Genomic DNA, 19,651 nt, shown 5'->3' on the forward strand with positions numbered 1-19,651 from the left:
TAAAGTGGGCTGCCAGTGTAGACCGTGGAGCCACCTGGATGACCTTGGTTCATCATCCTGACTCCATCTTTGCTGTCTGGGAGATTCTGGCCAAGTTACTGAACCTTTCAGGGCTTTGGTTTCCTTATTTGCAAAAGAGTGTTCACCTCACTGGGGTTGTGAGAAGTGAATGAATGTGTGTGACTGGTTAGAAAGCTGACTGCACACAGAAAGTGCTCAGTGAGCACTCGCTACTCACTCTCCTTGTTACTAACACGCCACGCATCTGATCTCAGAAGCACTCTGCTCTCGAGTAACTGGACAACAAAAGACTACGGAGTAGGCCTTGCTCTTTGCGACATGCAGTCTAGTCCACACAACTTACATCCAAAGGACCACTGTCCCCCTACACATCAGTTTTCATGCACAGGGGGTATTCTGTAGAGAACCCACAAAAAACTTCGCCCTAAGTCCACCTCAGTAATAAAAACTGATTGTCTGAAGACAATTTTTATATAGAGAGATGACACTAAAACTTTCTTCTACTCAAGTGGGAAACCCATGAGGTGCCAGTGAAAGTAGCTTGTAGTGTAAAACCTGGCTTTCGGAGTTGGTTAATCAGATCATGCCCTTGCAAGGCCAAAAGTACAAAGAATGCCTAAATAACTCAATTTCTGTCTTTGTTGGGAGTTCTCTGGTTGGGACTGCATTCTTGATCACAGCCAACCACCTCACCAAGGTACGGTCAGAGGAGTTGTCAGAGGACTCCACACGGGAGAGGAGGCAGAGGTCAGCAGATGTGTCCTCTTTGATCCCTGAACCTGCAAAAGCGATTCAAAGTAACACATCGCCGATGGTGGGGCTGGAGCATAATCTGACCACACACACACAGTGGTACTTTCTCTATGCAAGTGAGCATCGTCTCACAAAGTTATACATGGCATTACTTAAATGAAAAATAGATTGGCCTTCTGGAAAGGAACAGAAAAAGACAAGGAAATAAAGAGGGGGGGAAAAAAAAAGGAGAAGAGGGCATTTGTCTTCCATGTTTGGATTTGACCAGAAAAAAATATTTTTTCAGAATAAAGGAAAAGCACCTGAGTTACCCACAGCTGTCAGAGAGGAAATCAATTGATATTCTTTCTCGGTATGTCTCATGGGTAGCGACACTCCCAGAGCATTATCCCACTGGCACTCTCTGTGTGGAAAGTGCGGTAAGTGCAGAGGGGAAAGGCGCAAAGCCTCACGCGAGGGCAAGTTGACATTCATTCAGCCATCCCACCCCCACCCCACGCTCCTTCACGGAAAACCGCAAGCAGCAGCTTACCTCCACTGAGAATAATGACAGCTATAAATATTGCTAAGTCGCTGTCATCTAATTCCAGTGCGTTGAACTTCACAGCAAACTCGAACTTGGGCTCCATAAAGTCACCAAAGGGCTTTCGCAGGCTCTTTAGAAACTCCCTTGTCATGAATCCTTGGCCTTCAGATATGAGGACCCCATCCTTATTCATCAAGGAGGCCAGCATCGTGTAAATGATCTCGTGCACGCCGTATTTTAGGAGAGTTACTTGGTCATTCAAGTCAAGGTTCACAAAGCCGGGGATATTCTTGGCGTACTCGGTGATCTCCTGCACGGCTTCCACGGAGCGAAACTGACACCCCTGGAAGATGCGGATGGCCACCTCTTTGCTGGGCTCCTGCAGGGGGCTGATGTGCTTGAACTTGATTTTATCTTCTCCCATCATTAAGGAGTTCATGTCATAGATAACAAACGGCTGCAAAGAAAAATGGGAGAAAGTGGCTGAGTTGGAAATTTCTCATTCACGGTCAATACCATCCCAGCTTCTTCACAGACACTTGCTTTGCTAACGAAAATCTTTCAAGTTGAAAACACTGAACAATGAGAAAATACTCATGTCTTGATTAATCCTCCAAGCTGTCTTCTGGAACTAAACATATTTCACCAACACTGGTGATATGATACCACAACCGGTGACTCGCTAGTAGCTCCAATTCCTGTTGTTTGGAAGGTCTTTGTTGTTGATTTAAACAATGATGCAAAAATCTACTGTTTCATTCTAGCTTTCAATGGGATACATTTTTAACCTTCTTTCAATAAAAACAATTATTTTAGCAACTTAGGGTTGAATAGACCCACTTGGACATAAAGTAATCTTGCAGTTTTAGATTAAATCCTCTCAGAGCTTAAATGAAACATAATGTATATGTAAACTATACTTAACTACAGAAAAATCAGTCTGAAAGCAGACTAAAAACACTGAGTCAAGAAAATGTCTGTTTCTCTCTTTCCTTTTTTTTTTTTTTTTTTTATGCTCTGGAAGCAATCTGTTTCAGAAAGAGCAGCTGCATAAGGCCTATGGGCAAACACTACAAAAGTGGCAAATTAAAAAAAGGTTGGAACTTATTTTTCAAAGTATATGTCCTTAAGGGTCAAGAATCAATAAAACTCGTTTATCAGTTATTCAGGTTTGCAATAGGCTACTAGCAAAAGCCTGCTGGGTTTGTCCACGAAATAATCTTTCTCTTTCATTTCCTTGTATAGATTTAACCAGAGGTTTGTGGTCCTTGTGAAATTCTCAAGGCTACTCTGAATAAGTGACCACAATTATATATACACACACACATACACACACACACACATATATATTCAGTATATACCTACTGAACTCTGTAAGGAGCTACCCCTCAATGCTAGTCATGTGTTTTACTCAGAAGCAAGGAATAAGAGTTGAGGGTATCTGGCTTCCAGCTTTGGTTCTGTGGTTAACTCTGTGACTTTAGAAAAGTCATTTATCTTTCCTAGCCCTCGAATTTCTCATTTGAAGTGGATTGCAAAGATTTCCAACTCTTCTCTTAAGGATATGCTAGTTGCATTTCTTGGAAATAGTGTCTGTGATATATGTGTGTGTGTGTGTGTGTGTGTATCTGTGTGAGTGTGCACATACACACACATGTCCACTGAATATGAAGTCTCTGATGTACTAAAAATAAAGCTTCTTTTGAAAAGCTTTATTGAGAGATAATGAGAATTCTCTCCTCTTTGGCAAGAGGAAGCAGACACAATGAGAGCCAGCAGTAGCCAGCTTCAAGACCCACTGGTTCAGACAGTCTAAACTATTAATCTCTACAGTAGTCTAAGATTGTTATCAAACTTTTTTGGGGAGGGGCATGCCACATGTCTTGCAGGATTTTAGTTCCCTGACCAGGGACTGAACCTGGGCCCAAGCAATGAAAGTACTAACCATTGGCCCACCAGGGAATTCCCTTCACCAAACTATTAAGTCTGTTCTGCACTGAAGGAAATAACACGAATTCTAAGGGGTTTTAGATGTTGAGTGGATTCCCAAACTTGCCTCTTATTTCAACAACATTCACTGGAGTTATTCCAGAAATTGTTACTTTTTTTAAACCAAAAAAAAAAAAAATCACTCCAATTGTATTGTTTAGCAAATACAAAACCACAAAGTAGGACAGATGAGAGGAACCCAAGAGTAAGCTCGCCTGGTGACTCTTCAGGCTTCAAGTAAGCCAAGAACGAATAGTTCATACTGCTTTGAGGCATTTTGCTTTTCTCTCTACTTCAGACCTATATTATTAATGGGAGGGGAAAAAAAAAAAAAAGGACAGAGTAGATGGACAGTCTCTTCAGTTAACATGTGTTGAGTTTTTCCAGAATGCCAGATTCTGATGCTGACAAACACTAGCTTTTACAGAACCTAGGAGAAGGTGGTTTCTGATCTCAAAGAGTTTTGTGGCCCATTTTAATTTATGCTACCAAGAGGCTGGCTTTCTTTACTGCTATGAGAAATCTGAGGGCACCTGAAGAGTCCACCTGCACCTGTACAAACACAAATAACAAGGATATAAAGTCATCCCCTCTTCACGTGTGGAAGGACAGTACCTCATCTGCCCAGCTTCTGGATGACCTCAGTCCCTCAGCTTCTTGGCACAGAATGGATGCATAACATTCTCCCACCTCCATGTAAGCAATTTCTCTGGAACTCTGCCCTGATAAATCATCCTGTGACTCTTCCCCCTCGACTTCCCCTGTCCCCTCATATAAAGCCCCAGGTTCCTGTTTTTGAAACTCTGTGATAGTTGCACCGAACGCACAAAATCCTGCAAATTTTCTCTCCCAATTTAACAACAATGTGACTTGGTAACCCCTTGGCAATCGACGTTGGTCAGGATTTCCTGGCAGTAAACACTCAAGGACAGAGAAAGGAATCAGCAGCCCCCACCATCATGCCAAACCATTCCAGTTTTTTTCTTTTTTTTAAAAAAAGATCCCTTCAGCATTTTCAAAATGTTGAGTTGGCAGAGGATTCTGGGTATGGACATGCAAATGAATCCCAGGTGGGTTTCTTTGTTTTTCCTCGTCATAGCTGATGTTGCTGTTTTTTGTTGTTGTTGTTTTTTATTTTTTTTGCACTTTTGAAATCTGCATAAGATCCTTTCAGCTCCCGTGTGGATCTATCAAGCTGCAGGAGTGATCCAGATGTGATCTGCCTGGAGATCTGCCTTTCTTTGCCACCCATTCACCAATTACTAGACTGCAAACAGTTAACGCACACATTTTAAAAAAAATTAATGAATTAATTTATTTGGCTGCACTGGGTCTTAGTTGTGGCATGCAGGATCTCGTTCCTTGACCAGGGATTGAACCCAGGCCCCCTGCGCGGGGACTGCACAGTCTTAGCCACTGGACCGGCAGGGAAGTCCCAACCCACACACTTTACATTGGGATTCCTCATACAGAAACAGCAGAAGAGAGTGGCCCGCCAGGTTTACAGATGGCTGAACTCTGAAAACCACGAGGGGAATTCGGCCTGTGGAGTTTATCTTGAATCAGTGACTTAATATTATATTTCTGGTAAAACGTCCCACACAAAACGTCCTTCACTTGCACGGTCCTCTCTTTTCCACTAGCCTGCCCGGTATCATTGCGTGATCTGCCATTGTCAGAGGAACCATATCCTCTTTAGATTTGGTGTTAATGGTTTTACACTTCTAATTTGGGGCTAACAATGTATTTATCTTCAGACACTGTATCAAATGGCTAGATAAGCATCTCTCCTTAACAGGAAAGAATGCTTAACTACATCTAGGACCTTATCAGGGTGAGATCCAGGCTTTGTGGGGCCTGAAATGTACACGACTGTTGAGTACATTTACAACAACTGTTGGGTTCAGTAATACAGATTATAAGAACAAATAGCTCAGGCCCTTCCCTGAGCACTGGAAGGGGCTCTATGCAAGGGAAGAGGCCCTGAGGCTTCATTAGCTTCATGGTGAATCAGCCTCTGGCTGTTATAAATGCTTGCACTTCTACAGACCACGAAAAGGTCAGGATGGAATGAGGAAAACTGCACTTGAACACAATGTTTCTCCAGGGGAACAACATGATTTCAGTAAGAGGAAGCTAGTTTTCTTGGGAGAGATACAGCAAATGTAATCTATGTTGATATATTTTGATTTCCAAAAATGGCTCCACATATCAAAACTGGGATGGGGTTAAGGGCACTGTTTTTATAGATAATTAAAATTAGTTCTAGAACTATTGCATACCTCCTATGTATAACACAAAGATCACAGGAAAAGCTGGCTTATTAATGAAGACAAAATAGAGTAATAAAAGTTTACTTTTTTGAATGGACAGATAGAATAATACTGTTTCTTAGCAGTCCAACATCAGCATTTTAATCTATGAGTTGTTTCAGTGACTATAGATGAATGCTTTTAATTTACAGCTCCTTTTGAATAATAAAATGGCAACCTAGGAAAGACAAATGAAAAAATCAACCGAGAAAGCAGGGATCATTCTGGTGATGGGTTTCCCAGGTGGCTCAGTGGTAAAGAACCCGCCTGCCAATGCAGAAGCCGCAGGTTCGATCCCGGGGTCGGGAAGATCCCCTGGAGAAGGAAATGGCAACCCACTTCAGTATCCTTGCCTGGGAAATGCGAAGGACAGAGGAGCCTGGCGGGCTACAGTCTACGCGGCGGCAAAGAGCTAGACACGACTTGGCGGCTAAACAACAACAGCAACAATTCTGATGATATCTCCAAGTTGGGAAACTGAAATTAGTGAAGCAGACAACTCTACACTCTCACAATCACTTGGTAACCACATCAGAGTTAAAACTGGCCTGGAAAAATGGTGATCTTAGTTTAGATCCGGGGGGTCTTAGGTTTCTTGACAGATTAGAGCAAAGCCTCAAGGAAGAAAAGTGAATTCTTAGGGCCTTGTCTTCTTCATCTTCTCCTTCCTTTTTATACTTTTGACCTTCATCCTCTGAGGCACACATGCTTCTCCTCAATTATTAGCTCCAGTGGGTGACTGTTAATCCAGATTGCCTTGGTTGGGTTTCCTCAATTTCTTTCTGGTTTCTCCTCTGTCATTCCTATTTCCCTCTTGCGGAGAACCACTGGCTGTAGAGAGCTAACAGACAGGTCTTCAGGAATAATCTACAGTGTCATTCTCTGACCAGGTATGAATGAACTGAAGCTAAGAGGTTTTCTAAAGTCAAACAGCTGTTTATAGCAAACCCTAAACCAGATCCCCTCACTCATGACTAATCCTTTTCTCTTTCTGCTACTTTCTACATGACTTCCCCACTTTTGCTTTTTTTTTTTTTTTTTTTACATAAAATGACAATTCTGGGAGGAACTGGGGCTTCTAAACTCATCTATGCTGGGGTCTTGGCGCAGGGCCTTTGAACTCTTACTTCCTAGAGATGCCATTTAAGTGCTAAAGACTTAGGGCAAGAGGAGGGGGCAACAGAGGCTGAGATGATTGGATGACATCACTGACTCAATGGACGTGAGTCTAAGCGAACTCTGGGAGATGGTAAAGGACAGGGAAGCCTGGCGGGCTTCAGTCCATGGGGTCACAGAGAGCCGGACGCGACTTAGCAACTGAACAACAATGTGGGATGGAAGTTAAGTTTGAAAGTCTTGCTAGTGTATCTCGTTTTCCTGCCATCATTTAAAGATTTAACACAAAAACTTAATAGGAGCAATTGTTCACACTTTAATGACCCAGCACATACCCTCATCTCTTAAAGAAACATCTATGGCTGACCAAAATGTTACTCAGCTGGCAAACAAGCATACTGACCAACTAGGTCTAATTATTAAAGATGAAAAAAAATACTAAAAATGCTTTTCTTCTTGACTATATAGAATATTATCTTCTAAATTTATTGTCTAAAAGAAGGCCATTTGTTATATCTTCAGTGATTCCTGACGGTACTGGAAATAAAGCAATTTATTTTTTAAATGTGACTCTCTAGATTAATGATTCCAGAAGCCAAATTACTTCAACAGTGATCGAAACAAAGCAGCACGACCATTCTGCTCCTTATTGGTACCGCAGTTCCCAAGCCTCCTTTTCTCTGAGGGTCTGTCTGTCTGGTGTCTTTCTTCTCAGGGGAGCAAATCCCAGCTCACTCACGGAAATGGGGAGAGAGACCACACTTTGTTTAGCTGGTAAGCGTAGGATTTAAAAGGACAGATATCTTTCCAATAGTTTGAGTTACTATATTTGACGGCCCTTGTAAATTTTAGGACGCAAACATTTAAATGGGTACAGAACTGTTTTCACGAAAGTTTATATTTCCATACTGGTTTTACTATTCCTTGGTCTCCTATTTCACACTGTTTAGAAGAACCATTTTTATGATGGCACCAGTTTGCTCCTGCAATTATAAAAACAGTGACTCCACATGTATGCATTATAAGCAGTGCGATGCTTCAGGACCCAAAGTCCAATACAGTATAAATAACAAGCTTTATTCCTTATTTGCAGACAGAGTGCAACCAGGAGGGCCTCACCATCCCTCAGATATGGAGTGAAAAGCTGGCAGACACACCAAGGGTTTTTCTATTTATTGTTTTATGACAAACCATGGCACTGAAAATGGTTTTTTGAAAACCACTCTCTATTTTCATCAACAAACATGGGACCATGTGAGACCATACACCCAGTGTGATCATCACAGCAGAGTAACAGTCAAACACTGGGAACTTCCAAAGTCCATTCAGTTCTCAGGTTGCCTTCAGGAGACACAGCACCCTGGTTCTAGCATATTCGAGGTTTTAAGAGTTCTGTAGATTCTCTCAAAGGAGGGGTCTGGGCAGGAACAAGCCATTGACAGGGAAACAGACCATGGGGAGAGTCAGCTCCATTTCTATTTGAGGGTGGCTCAAAGGTCCAGTGCTCCTAACGTTTCTTCTCTGACGTCCCACATCCTGCGATTCCAATTCCCCATCTTCCCCTAAACCCAGAGCTAAAGTTCCCAAATATTCTTCTTTGAGCAAGGACAATGAAAGTGGGACCATCATATTCTAGAGGTATGACGTCCAAGTTTAAAAGATAGGAGGGGAGCCCCTGGTGGCCCACTGGTTAAGAATCCATCTTGCAAAGCTGGCGACACGGGTTCGAGCCCTGGTCAAGGGACTAAGGTCCCACATGCCGCGGGGTAACTAAGCCCACACGCCACAGAGTGTGAGCTTCGAGGAAGGCGCTCTCGTGTTGCAACGAAGACCCGATGCAGCCAAATAAATAAATGTTTCTCAAAAAAAGGAGCATTTAATTGATCTGCTCATTTACCTGTTCTGCACGGTGCCAATGGCACCAGGAAATAAGAGACAGAGGAGAGAGCTGAGTGGGGAAGGGAGAAGCCCTGGTTTGCCTGGAGGCAAATGCTGGAGCTGGGCCTGAAAGACTAGCGGGCACTTCACCAATGAGACAGAACAGGCAATGGTTAAATGGAGCAGGAAGATAAATTTAAAGAAAGGCCTCTTCAATAAAGCCATTTCCTTTCCCAAAGGTTCTGGGTAACTGGCTATCCACTATGCTGAGCAGCCTTCCCCCGGCTTGGCGGAACCCATCCTAATGACAGCAGCTCCAGTGGGGTGTGCAGTGGGGCCCAAATCGCTCTCCTGCACCAGCCGCAGCCCCTTTTCCAGATCCCCCCATCCTCTCAAGAGTCCGCACTTGTGCAAAACTTTTCCTATCAATGCAAGTCTTCACTTTCAAAAGTCCTGGCCAAGAAGAGATAACATAACAGCCCTGAGACAGATGCTATCAAATGAATAACATGACCATGTAAGATAAAGAACAAATCTCTAGTCTCATTGGAAATCACATTCTGATTTTAGTTTTTTCCCTTTCCCATATTCCTCTCTGCACTATTTCTTTCCACTAGTGCTTAATTTGATTTTGCAAGATAAGGAGAAAAGAGAGAGCCAAACAATTCAATTTCAGCTTTGTGTAATCAGAGGGTGGATTATTCTAATTTGGCCCAGTCTCTCTTTCCTTCCCAGACCTTAACAAGAGGCAATTCTGCCTCCATCCAGATTTTTAATGCTGTCCAGGTTGGTGAGCAAATCTTGGGCTAAAGGCCTTCTGATGAAAGTCCAGAATTTCAAAGGGCATAGGCAGCAGCTTTTAATTCAATCAAGCAAACACATTTTGAGTGACCATTATAGACAAAGCACGGTCTTAGTTACTACAGGGGGAAGCCGATAATTAAGCATTTTATGGCACTTTTCCTTAAAACAGCTTAATACCTATTTACCGCATAAAAGTTTGGGGCTTCACAACCCTCTCCCCATAAAATCCCCCGCAGAAGGGAACGGAAACCCACTCCAGGATTCTTCCCTGGAGAATTGTATGGACAGAGGAGCCTGGAAGGCTACAGTCCACGGGGTCACAAAGAGTCAGACACAACTGAGATACTAACATTAATACCCCATAAGGAGCCTTGGTTCCCTGGTGGCTCAGAAGGTAAAGAATCTGCCTGCAATGCAGGAGACCCAGTTCAATCCCCGGGTTGGGAAGATCCCCTGGAGAAGGAAATGGCAACCCACTCCAGTATTCTTGCCTGGAGAATCCCATGGACAGAGGAGCCTGGCGGGCTACAGTCCATGGGGTCACAAAGAGTCAGACACGACTGAGCAGCTAACACACAAAGAGCCTACAATTCCCTTCATTTTAACTCAAAGATTTAGAGCCAAAGAGTCAGCTGTCGTGAGCTTTTAAAGTGATTTATGGTGAATCGGGCTCTGGGCCTCTCACAGTATGCTGGTCACTGGAAATGTACATTTAAAATCTGGACTACTGGAGAAATTTTTTTTTTTTTAATGCTTTCCTCTTATCTTTCAGGTACTATTAAATTAATAGGACTTCCAGGGTGGATTGCAGGTCTGGATGGGGAGATAAAGAGAAGGTGAGAAAGGAGTTTCTGGAAACTGAACGGCCCGAGGCAAACTGTGGAGTAAACAGTGTGCTCTGGGCTCTCCCTGGTCACCAAGCCTCTCCCAGCTCAGGGTCTCCTGCCTGGCTCCTTGTCACACATGGGTCTCTCAGAGAACTGGCGCAAACTGCCTTCCACTGTTAACTATTCAGCCAGGCTGCTCTGATTTTCTTGTTTCTCTAACCTTTAAATGAACACAGTTTACCTTCCATAGTAAAATCAGCTAGGCTGGGGCCATTCGTTTCTGTTTAGCTGTGCCCTCATTTTTTCATTTAAAGAATACATCGACTCTGCTTTTTGTTGTTTCCTCGCTAAGTCGTGTCTGACACTTTTGAGACCCCCATGGACTGTAGCCCGCCAGGCTCCTCTGTCCATGGGATTCTCCGGGCAAGAACACTAAAGTGGTCTCTGCTGTTTCCTCCTCCAGGGGATTTTCCCGACCCATGGATTGAATCCAGGTCTCCTGCACTGGCAGGTGGATTCTTAATCACTGAGCCACCAGGGAAGCCCGAGGCTCAGCTTTATCGTGACGTACAACCTGTTGCCTGCCCTCTGGAAGACAGTAGCTCCTCGCTAGAATTCGAGAAGAACAAAACAATGCAAGGAAAACTTCCTGACTGTGAAGGTACTGGGGCAGCAGAACAAGGTGGGAAATTCCTGCTGTTCTAAACATTCATAAAAATCAACCATCACTTAGAATGTTTCCCCAAGGTGAAAATTCTTGGGAATTTCACCACACAGTGCTTCTGTCAACCGGGCCATTGCTGGCCAATGGGCAGGACTGGCTTCTGGGAGGAGAACAAAAGAGGATAATACAAAAAGAGGATAATAGCAGCTGCAAGGTAGTGTGGGTCTTGAACATAATGAATGTGCAAGACTTTTAAAAACCTGTGAACAGCTGGATAGAGGTCTAACACTGTTAGCGTACCAGTGATCGCTCTGGCAGTCAAGAAACCCAGTGCCCTTGCTGATAGTTGGCTTTTTACACAGCCAACTGCATAAAAAGTTTTCCTTTTCTATTAGCTGATTCTACTCTTATGGTGTAGCTAAAAGAAAAAAAAAAAACGTCTTGAGATAAGTCATCAAAATACAGTAACGGGTGATAAAACTTTTCCCCAAATAAAATTAAGTGGGGAAAGAGTTACGTATTTCTGTTCATCTGTTCAGTAATTGCACACCTCTCCTGCAGGTGTTCATCTGAAAATAAATGACATGAAAAGGCTTTCAAGGGTTGGGACAGTGTCTTCAGAATGTCCTGTGGTTCTTACTACCCTAGGAATCTACTACATTGTACTCAAAACCAGACTCTGCCTGTGAAAACTGTGGTCCAGAGATGGGATCCAGGTCACAGTTGAAGGTGATGGCAGGGCTGGGGACAGAGTTCAGGCACAGTTATAGTTTGTTTCAACATAATTCCCATGTGCTTTCTCAACTTGTTACCAGGGAAGAATTCTACTTCTTGGAAAACGGACTCAACCACCATTATCACCCAGTCTGGGTTTCCTGAACAGGTCATCAATGCGCCTGCTGATGTTTGAGACTCCCCTGTAGCAGCCCAGGCTGCTCAGAGCCTCTGAGAAGATAAAACTCATATATACAACATGAGGACGGGGCTCCCAGCTCCCTGGGAATAATAATCAAGACAGCTCTACAAGGAAAGAAAGGTGGTGTGATATCCGAAATATATTTTTATGCCCCACAGAGAACTTCTGAGAGGTACTTGAGTAGTTCTGCATGACACAATCGTGAGATCGACCACCTTTTCCAAACCTAGGTCAGGCCCTTCCCAGAGAAAAACAGGGCTGCTTGAAGGCCTACAAATGTGGACAGGGATTTTGATGCCAAGAAAAGAAAAGATATGGATCCTGAAAGAGCGTGGTGGCATGAAGGACGCCTCAGTTCATTTGTTCAAGTTAAGATGACCTGTTGCAGAGTCGGACACGGCTTAGCAACTAAACCACCACCAAGATGACCTGTACCTTTCTATACTAGTCTCAAAATTTTAATTAGGACAGCTTGAAGAAGTTTTTCCCTATTTAAAATAATGTTTATTTACCGTATCTGAAAACGCTCTCTCTCCTCTATTTTAGACTCAGCCTAAAGTAGGTACCAGCCAACCACAGAATGGTACTCTGTGTGTGTGTGTGTGTGTGTGTGCGCGCGCGCGCAACATATATGCATGGGTGCTTAGTTGCTCAGTTGTGTCCGACTCTTGACAATCCTATAGATTGTAGCCTGCCAGGCTACTCTGTTCATGGGATTTCCCAGGCAAGAATACTGGAGTGGGTTGCCATCCCCTTCTCCAGGGGATCTTCCCAACCCAGGGATTGAACTGGGTTCTCCTGCATGGCAGGCGGTTTCTTTACCACATCTGTGCATAACATGGTAAGTCATTTACTCAAAGGGAAAACAACAAAACCCAGCCACCCCAAATGAAGACAGTAGAAGAGAACTAACTGATTTGTCTGTCGTCTTTCCTGTCAAGATCGCCCTCGCCTTTGCTTTGGTCAGCGGGAAGGACTTTATGTACGAGTCATACAAATGCTTTGCCAGGGCCCGGAGGTCAGCAGACTCTGGGTTCAGCTGGTCGATGTCGCTGGAGATCTCCGCTAACAGCTTTTCCTTCTCGGCCTGTGGCATGCGCCCGAACCTAATGGCTACAGAAGAAGAGAAAGGGTGGGATGAATTAGTGCATTCCTGTATATACATATATATTCCTGTGTATATATATATATACACACACACACATCACAACTTCCTTATCCTTTCACCCATCAGTGGATACTTAGGCAGTTCCCATGGCTTAGCTATTATAAATCATGCTGCAATGAACATGGGAGGGGTGGCAAGTGAATTAGGTTGAGTCTTATTAAAAATATTTTTGTCCTTTAACATCTAAGGGGTGAATTCGCAGTCATATCAGGCTTTTGACAATGAGTAAGGCTTTGTCTCAAGGTCAGTTTTTCCACTTTTAACATGTTTCTTTTGCAACAGCTGTAGCCTGTAAACAAGACTTGTATGAAAAATAACACTATTGCTTTTCATATGACTGTTGCCAATAAGTTATGTTTTTTCCACCTCTCTTTCTTGAGGGAAAAAAATATGCGCATTTGGAGGCTTTGCAGGACTTGGCAATCATTTTATTTTCTAGCTCCTCTACAGTAAAACAAGGGGCAGTCTTATCACCACGATTAAGTAATTTTTAAGTTGCGGGTAACTTTTTTCAAACTTTTTGGAGAGGACATTTAAACATTTGTCCAGGTTTCTCTCCAAAGTCAAGATGAGCAAGATACTACAGCCTCATCTTCTGACTCTGAAGTCTTACGTGACATCGTTTTAATTCATTCACTGAACACCTGTTTGATGGAAGATACCGGCTCAAAAAACTGGACTAGGGGACACAAGGACGAAAAGGATGGGTATGGTAGATCCAAAATGTAAAAGAGGGCCTACATATGCAGGGATCATTCTCTCCCTCTCCTGTACTGCTTTCTACCAGCTCCTTCCGTTCCATCTAAGCAGGGTTTAGGGTTCTGACCCCAGAACCATCCGCCTCATGCTCTTTCCTCCACCACTGGACTTACTGAAAGAGCTGTTGCCCCTCACTGTCTTACTCATTACCTCCCAACCCACTGCAATCGCTTCTTGGCCTTTTGGCTAGGATCAAGTGTAGTAAGGGGGCTTCCCTGGTGTCTCAGTGGTGAACAACCCGCCTGCCAATGGAGGAGAAGCAAGAGATGCAGGTTCAATCCCTGGGTCGGGAAGATCCCCTGGAGGAGGAAATGGCAACCCACTCCAGTATTCTTGCCTGGAGAATCCCATGGATGGAGGAGTCTGGCAGGCCACAGTTCACTGAGTCGCAAAGAGTAGGACATGACTGAGAGACTGAGCGCACAGCACCATTGCAATCTAGCTTTTCCTCATTTAAATTTGCCAAAACTTTGCTCTTACAAAGGCCCCTACAGTTCCTCTAACGGTCACATCTAGGGGCCTGTTCTAAGTGCTCGTTCTGCTTGAGCTCCCTGGCTTCCTCCCAGCCCTTCACACTGCTGACCTTCTGCACCCTCTAATTTCAAAAGTTTCTCACACTGGTCTCTGCCTTTCTGGCTCCCCATATCTTGCTGTCTGCTAGTTTCCAGACCTCCGACAGCCCCTCTTCCTTCATTTACATTCTGTTATTCCTAGCTCAAGTTTTCTCTCTAATGCATAAAATGTGCTAAAGACTCCTGCCCTCTCTTCCCTGAGATTTGTACCCTTATTTTTCACTTCTTCCTGTGTCCCTTTGCCCGTGGATGCTGGATATTCTGTAGGCACCTCAAGTTAGTGGCTCAGTCATGTTTCTTTGCGACCCCATGGACTGTAACTCACCAGGCTCCTCTGTCTACAGGGTTTCCCAGGCAAGAATACTGGAGCGGGGTGCCGTTCCCTTCTCCAGGGGATCTTCCCAACACAAGGATCAAATCTGGGTCTCCTGCAGGCAGATTCTTAACCATCTGAGCCCATGATTTAACGGAACAGAAAATCAAACTTTTCATTTCCCCTTCAAATTGTCTCCTCCTCCAGTTTTCCTTTCTTGATTAACTCAGTCACCCAAACTAAGCACCTCGAGTAATCTCTGACAACCTCTCTCCCCTCGGACACGTGCAGTCACTGGTCATGGCTGTGATGTTTCTCTCGATGCTGGCACCTCGCGTGATGCCCACTGTCTGAGTTCACAGGATTGCACTGGTCTCCTGATGGATTTTCCTGACTTTTCCCTCTCTAACTTCTCATTTTTTTTTTTTAACTGCTTTCAATAGTTTGGTTTTTGACAACACAGGTCTCTTTGCTCCCTTGCTTTCTGAGAACGTGGTGCTTACAGGAGAGGTTAAGAAGCTCACAGAAGAGAAAGAATGGGGAATTAGAAACTGGATGGAAGAGAAGGTGTTTGAGTTGGGGCTTCAACACCAGGTAGGATTTTGACAGGGAAGGAGGGCACAGGAAGCAGAGCCCCAGAGGTGTTCTATCACCAGGTAATTTGCAGCAACAGCCAAGAATACAGCTTGTCTGAAATGTAAGCGGAAAAAGCAGCAGTGGGAGAGGGCGGTGGAGGCTGGACTGTGGGCAGTAATGAACCCCTTGAAGGTGTGAGCACCACAGCCTCCGCCTTAGGACTTTTCACTCTGTTAAACCTTCTGAAAGTTATTTGAATTTGGGGAGATTTCCCCCATACCACAAAGAAGACTAAAGAAACAAAAAGTAACATGTTGCAGTTTAAAGGCATTTGCCATTCGGGTTTTTCTTTTTTGCAACATACACTGGTGCTTCTGTTTGCAGGAAAGAAGAGAACTACCTTAAAATGGGGAGAGCCACAGAAACTTGTGAAACCATTTGTTCTAGAATTTAACAAGCTGCTAAGAAGTTATTTTGAAAGTTGTCAGCTTTTTTTTTTTTTAATAAAAGAAAAAAGGCATCATTTATATACTACAACATCCTAATCAGCAAAGCGAGTGAAGGTGTAAGTGTTGGTTGCTCAGTTGTGTCTGACTCTTTGCGAACCCCATGGACTATAGCTCGCCAGGCAGAGCGGGTAGCCATTCTCTTCTCCAGGGGATCTTCCCGACCCAGGGACTGACCCAGGTCTCCCACACTGCAGGCAGATTCTTTACCGTCTAAGCCACAAGATGCCTAATTCTGTAAAGCTAAGGTTTCACTAACTTTTCATATTTGTGAAAAATAAAACTTCTGTCTCAAGTGGATGGAATAGGGAAAACCTAGCTATTTTCTATGCAGCCCATTTCCATAAAAAAAAAAAAAAACAAACCCTGAAAAGGGATTTTCTTAGTCATGTTTGCAATCCTGTAAATGCTAAAGTACGACCTTTGATACCATGATATTTAATTTCTTTCCTTTTTCACCTTTGTAAGAATTAACCGAACACTCTCTACAAGGCTGCTCCTCTCTCTAAATAGAGTAAGCTAATGGTCACAAGAAGGCAAAAGCCGACCTAATTATCATGCTTATGATAGCTTTGACTTTTCTGGAAAGGGAAAATTATATCATCAATACTATAAAAGTTGCGCTTTAAATTATTTGCCTGTAAACAATAAACAATAGGAGATGTATTTTACATGAATGTGTGCAAGCAACAGAAAATATATTGTACCTCAATACGAAAAGTGACAATTTTTAAAGGACAAAAAGTAAATATGCTTCTGCTAAGTTGCTTTAGTTGTGTCTGACTCTGTGTGACCCCACAGACAGCAGCCCACCAGGCTCCCCCGTCCCTGGCAAGATTCTCCAGGCAAGAACACTGGAGTGGGTTGCCATTTCCTTCTCCAATGCATGAAAGTGAAAAGTGAAAGTGAAGTCGCTCAGTTGTGTCTGACTCTTAGCGACCCCATGGACTGCAGCCCACCAGGCTCCTCTGTCCATGGGATTTTCCAGGCAAGAGTACTGGAGAGGGGTGCCATTGCCTTCTCCGAAAAGTAAATATAATTGAAAGCAAAACTGACATCTTTTCCTACAAGGTATTTATAACAATGACCTCAAAGTCAAAGATTTCTTCATAAAGATAAAATAAATTTACTGCGACATGATCACATCACCTAAAATGTAATCCTTCAACTGAAAATGTACCCTTGCTTTACGAAGTCTGAAATAAAAAGGAAATTGGTAGAATTAAACCAGCAAATTATCCTGCAATTAATGACTGAAGTTGTATAGACAGCAGATATAATCAATTGTTAGGAAAGTTGGACTAAATTTCTATCCTGTCTAATATAGTTGGTAGAACTATTCGAAATACATTCTTGCCTTTAGAGGAAATGACCCCGTATTAACAATACAAATATAATTTTGTAAACCATTTTAAAAGGGTAGAAGACCTATTTAATTAGTGATTCCCGAATATCTTGATTGTGGCTGTTAAAAAAAGAATCTACATGATGGAACAAAAATTTAATTTTCACAGATGCTGTTGAGACCTCATAGATGACGGATGACTTCAAATAGTATATCTTCTTGCCAGATCAGTTTTGAGAGAGGAAAAGGTAAGAGAAAGAAAAAATAGGGCATACGATGACGTGAGACTTCAGATTTAATTTGATTACTTTGGCATTTTATCAATATATCTCTAAGCCCATAATAACTTGAAAGAACTGATGAATACTTGACAAATATAATACTACCTAGTTACATCAAAACTTTGTTTTGTGAGCCAGTCAACCAATGAGAGCCAAATGGCGATTAAGAGCTATTTCTTCAAACAGGGCTATCTCCCATGATTGTACTGAGTTAGTTCTATAGTTCATGAAAGCATGGGTCTTCAACAGTCCTGCCCTTAAGCTGACACTCCTAATTATAAGCTTCACTTAAGATACAGGTTCAAAAAAGTAGAATGTTTTACTCTCCTATTGAAGTTTTGTGGGACTTTAAAAAATACTTGCTTAATTCACAAATTATATGCTGTACAAAGTCAAGAATAGGGTTCCGCTCATTTCTGCATAGTAAAGAGAAAAAAAAAGGACATATATCTATGTCTGATATACCACTAAAGTTCCATATCTATAAATCAGAATTTTCTTACATTTAAAGTAGAAACTAATGTTTATAAAATAGATATCTAGTAATAATCTGCTGTATAGCACAGGGAACTTTGCTCAATACTCTGAATGGCCTATATGGGAAAAGAATCTTTAAAAATAAACAGTGGATAAATGCATATGTGTGACTGAGTCACCTTGCTATACACCTGAAACTAACCCAGCTTTGTAAATCAACTATGCTCCTATAAAATAAAAAAGGTAGAAACTATTTACACATATAATTGTGTTTTTAATACTATTAAAGCAACACAAAAAATTAATCACAACTCTCACATTACATGTGTTTCAGAACACTACAGTAACTTTCATTACCGCCCAGACTTCCCAGTCTTTTCTCCCACTGTGGCAAATGCCCAACTACGAGAGAGAAGGATTCACACTTGAAGCCGAACAACTCTGACCTAATTGAGAAATGCTTTGTTGGCATGCAGTCTTCTGAAATCTGGCGATCTGCGGGAGAACTGAACACGTTTTCAGCCACAGCCCTCGGGCCTACGGGTCCAGCAGCCGTGATGAGAAGCAGAGTGCGGCCACGAAGTGCTCACTTACCATTATGAGACATCCCCACAGCAAGGCACTTCTGGAATCGGCAGTACTGGCATTTATTTCTACTTTTCTTGTGGATCCGACAGTTAAGATCACACCTATCATAAATAAGTTTCAATCTGATCGTCCTCCGGAAGAAACCCTACAAAGGAATATGGGGGGATGGGGGGGGGAGCAGAAAAGAAGCAAGTGTTAAGTATTTGTGACAATGGCTTAAAGCCACACTGGCCTGAGTATTAGATACTGTAAGGCTCTTGACACATTCCGTCAGTGGTGACTTTAGACAAATCACTTAACCTCTCTCAGTCTTCTCTGCTGTAAACTAAAGAAACAGAGGCTCTCCAGTGTCCCTTTTCAGCTCTTAGTGACCACAACCCACTGATGTCATTCAGCGCATTTTGGCCCCACATCTGGATTTCAGCAAGCTCTAAGAAGTGCTCTGGATTTAATGTAATGCAAATAAAACACCATGTAATCAGTTCAGTCTCTCTGTAAATCATTCCAGCAGCATGCCCTAACCTTATAATTGTGCTAAGCAGTTTGGCAAACTTAGAGTCATTTCATTCTAAAACATGAGCAAGGCCAGTAAAAATCCACATGTGGGTAATTTTTTTGGAATTCTCTATGTTGCATAATTTCCTACAAAATTGGTTTCATTTATTTATGCATTTGAAACAGTGTTCCATAATCACTGTAGCCTACAAACAGAGATAACAGAAAATAACAGGAGAAGTAATATATAAGTTCTCAGAAACTTGACCGCTATCTCAAAATAGCAAACATGTCAATTTGAGGCTGAATTCTGCTGTTTATTTTTGAAAGACCTGAAGAAATTCTAACCAGAAATGTTTTCTAACTACATTTTGTTGTTGTTGAGAATATTCCTACTCATCTCTATTGCATTCATTTTCATGAAACTCACTTTTTAATTCTTTCAAGTTTATCTGGCCCTGTTTGAATACAAAAAGCACTGAATTAGGATTGATTCTACCACTGACATGCATTTTGACTTTCTCCAGATTGCTACCTTGATCTCTAGACAAGTATGTTCAGCTGTTTACTTGACAACTTCACTTGGAAATCTAACATTATCTCTAACCCAGCACAACCACCACTGAAGTCCTGGTCATACCCTACAAGCTTACCTCACTGCAACTTTCCCCATCTTTGCTGTCACAACTCCAGCCCTGAAGGCATGCTCAACTTCCTTCTCTCACATGGAAAGCTCACGCTCCAAATATACAATCGCCTGTTTCC

General features: G+C 42.6%; 1 protein-coding gene across 10 annotated transcripts in view; it reads right to left on the reverse strand.

Annotated features, from left to right (window-relative positions):
* Positions 1-19,651, reverse strand: part of PPARG (peroxisome proliferator activated receptor gamma) — a 124,477-nt gene that overhangs the window by 16,499 nt on the left and 88,327 nt on the right. For all 10 annotated transcript variants that reach the window (XM_069561002.1, XM_069561007.1, XM_069560998.1 and 7 more), the window contains 3 exons: positions 18,398-18,536; positions 12,720-12,919; positions 1,307-1,757 (listed from right to left, as the gene is read on the reverse strand). In XM_069561002.1, the coding sequence (XP_069417103.1) occupies positions 1,307-1,757; positions 12,720-12,919; positions 18,398-18,536 (790 nt within the window). The remainder of the gene's footprint in view (positions 1-1,306; positions 1,758-12,719; positions 12,920-18,397; positions 18,537-19,651) is intronic.

Source organism: Ovis canadensis, chromosome 19, assembly GCF_042477335.2.
Source record: "Ovis canadensis isolate MfBH-ARS-UI-01 breed Bighorn chromosome 19, ARS-UI_OviCan_v2, whole genome shotgun sequence".
Lineage (NCBI taxonomy): Eukaryota > Metazoa > Chordata > Mammalia > Artiodactyla > Bovidae > Ovis > Ovis canadensis.